General features: G+C 37.5%; 1 protein-coding gene across 1 annotated transcript; it reads left to right on the top strand.

Annotated features, from left to right (window-relative positions):
* Positions 1-11,467, top strand: dbf4 (DBF4-CDC7 kinase regulatory subunit). Its single transcript, XM_078252947.1, has 13 exons — positions 1-593; positions 753-915; positions 2,175-2,344; positions 5,710-5,913; positions 6,058-6,108; positions 6,537-6,606; positions 6,725-6,801; positions 6,919-6,964; positions 7,072-7,117; positions 7,214-7,339; positions 8,092-8,206; positions 9,000-9,118; positions 9,260-11,467. Exons 2-13 carry the CDS (start codon positions 855-857, stop codon positions 10,053-10,055), a joined length of 1,881 nt encoding a protein of 626 aa, XP_078109073.1. The 5' UTR covers positions 1-593; positions 753-854; the 3' UTR covers positions 10,056-11,467.
* The last annotated feature ends 268 nt before the right edge of the window (positions 11,468-11,735 follow it).

Raw genomic sequence — 11,735 nt, 5'->3', positions numbered from 1 at the left:
TGTTTACAATGTTTTTGTTATGAAACAATTTGTCGAGATACATTTTTTATCTATCTATTTATTTATTTATGTATTTTTTTACAGCAATGTGGAAACATCACATTCAAACACAAGAGAGCGTTTACTTATTTTCGGTGTTGCCAGGGTTGAAGAGTTTCCGAAAACAACTTCTCAATTTTTCAACAGTAACGTTCAGCAAAGACAGGTTATATAAGAATACAATCTGAACTTAATGTAATTAGAATTAGAAAACTGCTGTGAATCTAAGGAGATATTCTATATTACCGTCTCTGGCCTAAGTTACTGCTTTTAAACGTGACAGTGGTTACGTGACCGGAAACTGTCAAACATGGCAACGTAGACTTCCTCCACCATTGGATTTAAAGCGGGAACGAGACGAAGCAATGGTCTAAAAAGTTTACTAACTTACAGCTGGCATAACAGTTGTGAAACATCGTGCCAATGTTGGTAATAAACACGCGTACACGACTCGTGTGCCGTTTATTAGTGTAACATTACGGAATAATGTAACGTACGTTGAGCAAAGCAGCTAACCGACAAATCCGGGGATACGTCGAGACACTAACGTTACGGTAAGATTGCATTTGAATGAGTAGCTAACCTTAACGTTAGCGGTCGAACAGCAAACACAAGGCTAACTTTACTTTGTTCATATATTAGCGTTACTATTCAGACCCCCTTTTTACCTTACTGTTTATCTTCTTTGTAAATAACACGTCCTTTGTTTACAGTAACGTTACACGGGACAAACAAGGACATCCTGGGCATGTTGACTAAAGAAAGGAGGGCAGTAAAAACGTCTTTTACTCAATGAAAGAGAAATGAATGAATGAATGAATAGAATGAAGCCGAAACGCATCCAGAGGCGTAACGTTACAGGACCCAAGTGGCAAGGTAATTTTATTATTTACAACCGTGTTACACTAGCTAAATGTTTGTATTATCATAGGCCGTTTCCGTGTTTTCTGGTTGCATTTTAAAGGTCCCATATTATGCTTATTTTCAGGTTCATACTTGTATGTATAACGTATAACGTCAACATGATTAACGCTACATGCTTTAATGTAAAAAAAAAAAAAGTCTGCTTTCTGTCCCCAGTGTCAGAACTAAACATGGAGATTCATTTCTTTTATGCACCACATATCTGGAACAAACTGCAGCTTTCAGTTCTTTAAATCAGGGGTGAAGACTTTTCTATTTCTATTATCAAGTAACGTTAGGCCTATTTGTTCATTTCTTACACTGCACTGTAACTTTTAATCTTGTATTTTATACCTTATTCCGATTAGCTGATTTATCTATTCTTTAATTAATGTTTTTAATTGGTCTTTAATGTTTTTATGTAAAGCACGATACATTGCCTTGTTGCTGAAATGGGCTATATAAAAAAACGCTGCCTTGATTTACTGTCTGTCTGATGTCTGTCTTAAGCTGTTTTCACCCTCTGCCCCTAACCATCCGTTTTAGCACTTGTCTCTTTTAGCACAATTTTTTTTTATTATAAAAACTTTTGACCGGTCAAAAATTTGGGGTCACTTAGAAATTTCCAATTCACTCCATTATAGACAGAATACCAGCTGCTCTGAGTGGGGGGCTGATCTTTAATGCAATATCTACATTGCCCATTATAAGCAACCATTCATCCAATGTTCCAAAGGCACATTCTGTTAACTAATCTGATATTATTTTAAAAGGCTAACTGAGAAAACATTGGAGAACCCTTTTGCAATTATGTAAGCACATAATGTAATCTGAAACTGTTGCCCTGGTTAAAAAAAACAATGCAACTGATCTCAGCTGATATTCTGTCTATAATGGAGTGGAATGGGAATTTCTAAGTGACCCCAAACTTTTGACCGGTAGTGTGTGTGTGTACATTATGTATATAAAATCCTTTTATTTGAAGTCATGCTGAGTCTTAACAGTTCTCAATCTGTTAAAAAAACGCATGCTGTAACCATTACAAGTTTGATATTTGACCAGATCAGTGAATCAATTAACGATCAATCATTTTACTAAAATGAATGTGGTTTTATTTGTGATTGATCAATCTGTTTATTAGTGACTACTTATTCAAGCACTTCATCTGAAATTTACCAGTGGACTTGTCATCTCCCTCTCTCATCCTGTGACTTCACTGATTGCCTGTTTAGGGAAAGGCGCCAGTACTGGTGGTGACAAAGCAGCCCTGAGCCAAGCTAAGCCAACGTGTGTGTCCTCTACTGCTCAAGTCAAACCTTTTGCTGGGAAAGTATTTTATCTGGATCTGCCATCAAACAGAATAGCAGAGACATTGGAGAATGACATCAAAAACCTGGGAGGGGTGAGACAAACACATTTTCACTGTTTAGTTTCTTTGCCAGGGGCAGGGGGCTGTCCAAAAGATTCAAGTCTCAGATTTTTCCTGTGTTAGCTTGAGATGAAGTTAGTCATTTACACATAATGCAGGGCTCCAGACTGGGACCAAATGGTCGCATTTTGCGACCAAAATTTGAGTGTGAAAACTGAATTTTACATCCAGTCTCACATACCAGACCAGTAAATTCGAGAGAAAAAAATGTTTACACCTTAAACATGGAAGGGGCGCGTCAATGAATCCGGAATCTGTGGCAGGCCAATGAGTGTGAGAAGGATAGGGAATGGCCACTGTAAGTGGCTAATGTGTGAAGGGGGAGGGTCCTAGAGATAATCGAGTGTGCGTAAACGTCTGTGGGAAGGAGACGGATATCACAACCTGCTATGTGCGTCTGAACAATGAGCAAGCAAACTATTGACTCGTTCTTCCGACCTGCAGCTAGTGCCAGAGTCGGATGGTGATTCAGAGTCAGAGGTTTGTGTGGCGAAAAAAGGCCCCAACCCACCATTTTCGGGAAGACTGGCTGCGAGAATTCTTTTGGTTGAGGTACTGTAAGGAGATAAACTCCATGAACTGTGAATGTTGCAGTTGCTACCCCTGAACTGCGGGGAACACGAAGTTTGCCGACACTAGTTATAGTAATATACTAGTTAATAGGGGTGTCACGATTCTCCAAATCCTCGATTCGATTACATTTTTGATTCTAAGGTCACGGTTCGATTGGATTCTCGATTTTTACTTTTTAAAGCACAGGTTGCTATTCCATTTTTAGACTAGACTTTTATGCAATATAATATCTGACCTTTGGTCGTAATGTACCATAACATTGTCAAATTCGTAAAACATAATGTAACAATAACTTATATCTATAAGCTGCCATCTAGTTTCTCTTTTGCAACTGCAGTTTTCTTCACAGAAGATGACATTCAAGTTCACAACAAAACAAACAAACAATAAAACAGCCATGTCCATAGTCTTCTCTGAACAATTAAGTGTCTTAACAAATTGTTTCCGAACAGTTGAACATATACCACACAGATTAACTGCCATGTTAGTCGTGCTGCCAGTGGAAGAATATGGTACACGCTAGGCCTGCATGATAAATCGTTATAAAATCTCGATTCACCCCTGTTCGCGATTTAATTTTTAAATGACTTAGATTTTTTTATTATTTTATTTAAAAGTACACACAGGATGCTAAATATATAACTATTTACCTCGTGTCATTACTCAGTATTTCCCACACTGGGTGTTAGTACTTAGCCTAGATACTCCCCGTTCCATGGAAGTTTAAACACCTTAGATATGATTATTTCAGTGTAAACGAAAAGAGACAAGAGAGGGAGAGCCTGTATGAGGCAATAATACAGTACACTGACAATAATAATACTTTGTTTACATTTCTGAATGTGCATTTGTTAAGCACCATTCAATTAAAATGTGACTGTGAACTAAAATAAAACAGCACATTGTAGTTTCTGTTTATTACCAAAGCATTTATCAGTAAAACAGTTAACATGGGGGAAATGTAAAAAATTGTGTTGCATGTTGATTTAAAATGTGCGCCCCTAAATTTTTGGCCTGTGCCTCTAAAATTTAATTTTAGTTAAGGGCTACAATGCTCCTAGTAAAAAAACGTTAGTCTAGAGCCCTGTAATGTTATATTTTCTTATCTTATATATCTTTCAGCCCTGCAGACTTCATTATGTTTCACCCCAGTTTTGTCATCTGACTGCATTTGAAGTAGACTGACTCATTTGTTTGGTAGCATTACATCATTTCAGACTGACATCATTTAGCCTTTAAGCTGTGGAACGGTTCACAAAATTCACGGTTGGGTTCAAATCACGGTTTTGGGCTGCCTGTTTTCGGTTTTTATGTATTTGGCAAAAAAAAGTTAACCGTTTGCTTTAACCAAATTCTGGCTAAGAACATAAGTCACTTTATTGTCAAATCTTTATTAAAATAATTCATTTTTAAGTTAGTGCAAACAAAAAAAATGCAGCTTTGTTATTTTTATATACAAATAGCCACATTATCTACTAAGGCCATCAACAAAGTGAAGCGTATGCCCAACCAGCACTAGACTTTTATTTTATTTGAAACAACAGTAGCATATAACATGTCAGTTGTTAATGGAAATATTTTTTTCACTTGAAAAAGTGCAGCATTTTAAATACAAGTATGTATGTATGTACGTACACAAGAAGTGCAACATAACATATTTTCATGTTTCGCTGCAAGAAAAATACAGGTTGGGATTTACTTTGATAATAAAATGTAAGAGAGGAGATATTATCGCTCGGCCCAAGTAACGTTACTTCAATCATACGCTGAACCCCCGCATCCTCCTCGGCTGCATATCTTTTGCTTTTAACCCGTGCAATGCTTTAGTTATGGATTGGATCTGAAACTGCATGGGGAGACTGTTGTTTCCTACCCAGCTCTCTCCTCGCGCTGTCAATGGACACGCTGGCTTGATGTAAATGCGCCCTCATACTGAAAGTATTGCTGCTAGCATAAGCCACACGTGTTGCACAGTGCTTGCACACAGTCGCCGTTTTATCCTCCACTTTTTTCCGTCATTGTCAGGTTACACTGAATCCGTAATGTTTCCATACAGCAAACAGAGACTGACTGACAGCTGCCCTCGGCACCCCCCCCAATAACTTTATTTGAATTTTTTTTTTTTTTTTTTGCACAAGCCTTTTTTACTGAAATATGTGAAGCTAAAATAAACGGAACAATTTTACGTGCCCCGAACCGTGACTAGTGGACCGGAATGGTTTGGATTTTTTACTTTAACCGTTCCATCCCTTTTTTATTTTATCTGTACTTATTTCTGTCCTTGTGCTGCTGCAACAACCAAATTTCCCCTCTGGGGATCAATACAGGCTTAAGTTATTTTATCTTTATTATGATAGTATTTATGATGATTGAGACTCCAGGGCTGGGTATTGTTTGACATTTTTCAATTTTAGTGGCAATACGATACCTTAGTTTTGGGTTTCAGTATATATATATATATATTTTTTTATATGTATCAAAACAAGCCGAACTTTTCAAATCTTTAATGTTAGCTTAATATAGGCAGCAGTACAAGAACTTTGCCTTGATAAAGTATTTTGGTAAAATTGTAATTAAAAAGTTGACAGTTTTCGATACTCTTTGCTATGGACACATTTCGGTTTGGATTACCAAAAATGTATTTAGGTTGGATATCCATCCAACCCTGTAAGACACTGTTAACATACTCTGTGTTTGCATCAGTATAAAGGTTGTAAAGCTTTCCCTAAAATCATTATCCTGTTTTTCTCTCGTTTGTCACTCAGACTGTTGAGAAGTTCTTCAGTAAGGAAATTAAGTATCTGGTATCCAACAAGCGGGAGGCTAGATATGTGCAGTGCCTCAGGCAGGACCCTCCTGTCCCCAGCCCGGACTCTGGCCCGAGTTCACCTCACCCTCGAACAAACCAGCACCAGCCTGGCACCCGTGGGGACAACATCAAAAGCAAGTCTCAGGGCCAAACAGACTCTGTAAGTTCACTTTCATTGTTTTATCAACCATAGTGCAGATATGTTTCTAGGTCTCCCTTCTTACCAGTGCAATTCCCTCCTAGATCATTTTTACTAAGTATTAGTGTTATAGAGTTTCTTTTCCTTTTTTTGTTGTTGTTGCAGTTTGTTCAAAGTCGAGGGAAGTCTTTGGTGGAGAGAGTGGTGAAAGAGCAGGTAAGTCAACACTAATGAGTTTAGTAAGGAACTTTAACTAACTTGTTTCTTTTCTGTGCTAAGACACTAGGGTTGCACGATATTGACCAAATGTGATATTGGGATATCAATTATGATTATTGCGATATCGATATTAATTTCGATATTTTTAAACACATGTACAATTACAAAAGTTACCATGCACACCTGTGGCATAAGTGGCACGGTAACTGGCCAATGAAATGATGATCATTATATAGCATTTCAAGCAAGCTCTAAATCAAACACAACTAAGCCACACAGCCAACAGCGGGTGCAGCGCTTCACAAAATAAACCAAATTTTGCATACTTATTGCGACACTTTTGATATAATATTGCGCAACGTGATATTGCGATAACGATTTTGAGTCGATATATACCCCTATAATATACATTTGTTTGTTTTTAGGAGAGGGTGAAAATGAACAAGATCCTGTCAAATGCTCTGGAGTGGGGTGTGAAAATCCTCTACATAGATGGTATGTTCATGTTGTAAATAATGGTTGATGTACCAAAAACTGACAACATTGGCATCATTTGAATTCATAATGTAAATAATGACTTTCTGTGGTTTTATTTCTTTTATGGCACTTTCAGATATAATGGCATATGTTCAGAAGAAAAAAAAGCTTGTCAGCAGCCTGTGTCCTGCTACCACTGCTGTCAAAACAAGTGTAAGTGTACAGGTTCAAATTCTAAAATGTACAAGTATAAAAGTTTAATCAAAATTTTGGATTGTAACCTTAAAAATTAATTTTTTTTTAAATGCTTTTCCTGTTATTTTTGTATAGGTCAAAGCTCAGTCCGAAGCAAAGCAAGGCTTTCAGAAATGCAAAGGTAAAATGTAATCTAGCGATTACCTTTTTATTGTTTTAGGCAGAAATGTTGTCCATTGTTTTTGATGCTTTGTAAATACATGCTCACATTTTTAATTGTTGTTCCAGGGGGAAGGATCAGTAAACCATTTGTTAAGGTTGAGGATTCAAGCAGGTAAGAGCCATAGGACTAAAAGAAGCTGACATCCACCCGCTGTCTTTGAGTTGTGTACATCTATTGACTATGAAATGTTTCTTTTCCCCTCCTCAGACACTACCGTCCAATCTACCTCACTATGCCTAACATGCCTGAGTTCAACCTGAAGACTATTCCTCCATGTAGTCCTTTCTGTGTCGAGGACAAAGATCCTCCTGGGAACAAACAGCCGGGACACAGGTATGGTGTTTCTTCTCCGCCTAGCTTTTAGCTAATGTATGTGGCCAGCACAGTATGTCATGCTTTCACAAGGACTACATTTTTAAAAACTTAAACATTTTAACCACTGGAACTACCATATCCCCCTTAAGGAGCTTCAAAGTTAAGTTTAACTAATGTTTGCACCCAGCTCCTTTTTTGTATTTTTCAGTGATCTATATCTTTTACAGTATTGTTGTTTATTGATGTTCTGTTGACAGGGTTTAAAATGAACTTTTTCGTCCACCAGCCAAATGGCAAGTGTCTGTTCAAATTTCACCAGCCACTCAATAGATTACCATTGCTTTTTTTGGAGGTGAGTGAAGCAAACCTACCAGCCACTTGCATATTTTACCAGCATTTGGCTAGTGGATGGTGCTAATTTTGAACCCTGTCTGTTCTCTAATTGTGTTTTTGTTTTTTATACTGTGTGGTGAAGCCAAAGACAAACTTATCAATGTGAGAAAAAAAATGTTTTCCCCACTGTTTAAAAATAGATATTTTTTCACAAATGTCTGCACTGTTTGCATACTTTCCTACACATATAAATCAGTCTGACACATTTGGTATATTTTGGGATATGAGAAGAATTTAGTTCTGTGGGTTTGAAAAGTGCTTGTCCCCACAATTTGAGTTGGTACTGCTGGAGCGACCCATTGAGACAGAATTAAAATGCAGAGATCCCAACTGTTTTTATCTTAGTTTGGTTTTATTTGTGCAAACTCTGGGAACAGAGGTGCGAAAGCGTCAGCCAGTGAAGAGCGACAACACGGCCGAAAGAAGACGAGAGACAAGAAACGAGGCGGCTACTGCGAGTGCTGTATGATCAAATATGAGAACATCACCACGGTAAGTTATCACGTGTAAAAGCGAAAACTGTCAATGCAATACCATGACTGTAATACAATAATTAATGGTAATGCCACATAAGCCAAAACGCAACACAATGCATATGTTATTTAAACATTAAAAGTGTATACTGCAGGGCTTACTGATGAAAGTATTGCCAATATGAAAGTCGCAAAACTGCTTTTTATTTTGAAAGACTATATGGAGAAGGCATTCTTGTCTTATTTATTTGACTTAATTTTCATTTGGGTCATAGCGTTCTTAAATGTATCAAAGTTAACAGAGTTGTAGCCCAGATTAAAGCAATGGTGTTTGTTTTGCTGTGATTCAGTAGTGAGCACTCCCACAAGTTAGAAAACCGGTTCATCAAAGTAAAGACATTATTTTGGCGTTTTTTGGTAATGTGTTATGAAATAATATTAAATGTCCAACTCAGCAGCTGGTAAACTTGCAAACAGTATTAAGTAAAAAATGTTATGATGCTAGTAAGGCAGTAATTCAGCCTTTAACACCTAGAACAGAGTGACGGAAGGTGTATGGCAAACTGCTAATTAAAAAATAACATGATATGTAGTGTTGCACAACGTAGTGTTGACAATACTTATTATACAGTCCTTTTGTGTAGTAGTTTTTAATTTTTATTAAGAAAACTGAAATGCCTGTAATTTTTGTCAATCTAGGTTTATTTTATATTTAGTTGCCCATGAGTCAGAGGAAATGGTGTGCTCAGTAGCCTCCACTGGACCGCTGTAATGCTCAATTGTTAAAACTGAGGGATTTTTCTTTTGTTTAGCATCTAAAGAGTGAACGTCACAAGGCTTTCTCCAAGAGTGACAAATACCTGGTGGTGGACAAACTGGTTTCAGCTCTGCAGCACTGCAACTTTCTCCACATCAAAACTCAAGTTGAAAGGTAATTTTAAAAAAAACCTTTAAGCAACATTATATGTTCAGAAGAGAGAAATGCATGTAAAAATTAGTTTTTGACATTTCCAGAACTTTTATCTTTCCGTTTCATTCTACTCATGCAATTGTTTCTTTTCTTTGCTGTTAGACCAAAGTGCAGTGTTTCCTCTGTTCTGATGGTTCCTGGACCATGTGGGAAAACTGTGCAAAGACACAAGGGAGATCTTGATACCACAGAAGAAGAGCAGCACCAGACTCTTGATGGGCACGAGGGTTCTTATTCAGGACACACATTACAAATCAGATCAGATGCTGGTTCTGCTCCTCTGATTCACAGGGAGGGGGAGAGGAGGAGCTATTACACACACTCAAACAGATCCAAGCACAAATCTATTGCACATAAACGGCCGTGTAGACAGAATTCTTTGACTTCTTGCTCTCAAAAACCTGAGCAAGCTCCAATTCCTCAGCCCAAGATGGAAACGGCTCCTAGAGGTGAATGTCTTCCCTCCAGAGGTACTCGGGTCAACAGGGTGGACCAAACAATAACTCAAGACATGACCAGCTCAACCTCTCACTTCCATAATATTAACGTACAGAATGAAGCTTCTTCAAAATGCCTTGATGTTAAAACAAATCAACAAGAGGAGTCTGATAAGAAACCGGATTCCTTAGTGAATGAGGATGGAAACATGTTGCCTGACAAAATGACTGCAAACAACCTCTCAGAAAGGGAAGAAGCAAGCCTTCCTTCACTAAGCTTCTCTCCGGTCCGGAAAATACAGAGGAGGGTGAGAGTTTATAAACGCAAAAGACGGAAAGTAAACGCACACGTTGAACAGGCAAAGCCAAGTGACATTCCCAACGACTCAAGGCTGAAACTTTGGGAACTTTTTCAGTCAAGTGATGACATGGACGTGGAATTTCTGGGCTTTAAGGACTAGGAAGTGAGGGAACTGAACTGAAGGGATGAACTGGACTATTTTGGATATATTGCCTTTTCCAATACTTGAACCAAATTACATTCTGTGCCATGGACTATACAAGCTACTAGATTTTTCTTATCTTCAGAAACATCAGTTTAACTATGGCTGAGTGATCTACAGTGGCTTATTGTCTTTCAGGGACGGAGAAAGCCTAATTCTTTCCTCCATTTTGTTTCATATAAGATGAAAGGCAGCTCCTGATGTGCTGTAGCATTTTGTACACAGCACTGTATAAGATATAAAACTAAACCAGCAAACGATGACATTCCTGATTCTCTTTACAATAGCTTTAAAATGACATTTTCTTGTGCTGCAAAAACTGGTTGGAAATGCATTTATATTTAAATTTTAAACTCAACCCAAAGACAACACAGAACTTGGAAATTGAAGATATGTATTTGAAACTAATATTGCCATAAAATTGGTCTTAAATGAACAGAATTTAGTGACTCCTACAAAGTATTAAGGAGGCCTTATTTTAGACAGGGAACAGTCATTTGTGTCACATGTATTTTTAAATTTCACAAATTTGATAACTTTTGCCACTTGAAAATCTATAAAATACTGTGTGAATTAATTTTATAGTCTGCATGCAGCTGTTGCCACTGTATGTGTTCAGGGAAAAGGAGCATTATATGAAAAAAAGGCAGCTTTAGTCATATTTTCCACAGTTATCTAAAGAAAGGTGACTTGAATCTTCCTAGAGGAACAGGAAACTGGTTTTATATGTATACAAAATACATATAGTGGTTGCATATCTATTTTAATGTGAATGACCTACAGGTTGGATGTGTGGTACTATGTATATGACATTTTAGGATTCTTCCTAAGTGCACTTTTCATGACCTGCCTTCACATGCTTTTTCTGATGCATTAGCTCAGCTTCTTCTTTTCCCCACATTTAGTGCATTAGCATAGTACCCTTGTTCTCTCTGTCTGCTCTTAAATGGATGCACTGGGTCAAATGGCAGTCTCTGTGCCTCTTATTAAGAAAAATACTTATTTCGAGGTACATGCACAGCTGCAAATAAACTGGCAAAGGCAACACTGAATGCCTGCATTAGTCATTCATAATTGTTTCCTCCTCTCATACAGATTATAACCTGTTGCCCCTGTGCTTTTATGATCATGGTGCACACATGCTATTGTATACCACACATTAAAGGCTCTATCCATTATTTATACACGTTTATCTTTTGCAGGGGCTGGAGTCTATACCTCACATAGACAACCATTCACACTCAAATGTAGGCACCTTCTGTATAAATTTAGTCTTTAATCCTTAATCTCTTTAAACTGGTGAGAAACCATGCAGACATATGGGAACGTGCAAACCTAACACAAAGACGCCAGTCCTGGTTGGAATTAGTCTCGCTTTGTTGTTTAAAGGTTTGTGGAAGATGTCAAATATATGAATGAGAAGTTTCCCTATGTAGCTGAGAAACTGCTTATGATTTGTTGATATGATGTTCCCGTTTGTTGTTTTCGCAAAACTGGAAATTATGACCGGACTTAAGTGATCAATCTTGTATTGTTGCAACCCTAAAGGGGGAAAAACTATTATAAAACAATATCACCACACGCACATATAGGAATAAATTAATTTTCCCGTTATTAACTTGACAGATGATGGAGTGA

Source organism: Sander vitreus, chromosome 6 (genome assembly GCF_031162955.1).
Source record: "Sander vitreus isolate 19-12246 chromosome 6, sanVit1, whole genome shotgun sequence".
Classification (NCBI taxonomy): Eukaryota; Metazoa; Chordata; class Actinopteri; order Perciformes; family Percidae; genus Sander; species Sander vitreus.
This window is presented reverse-complemented; position numbering and strand designations above follow the sequence as displayed.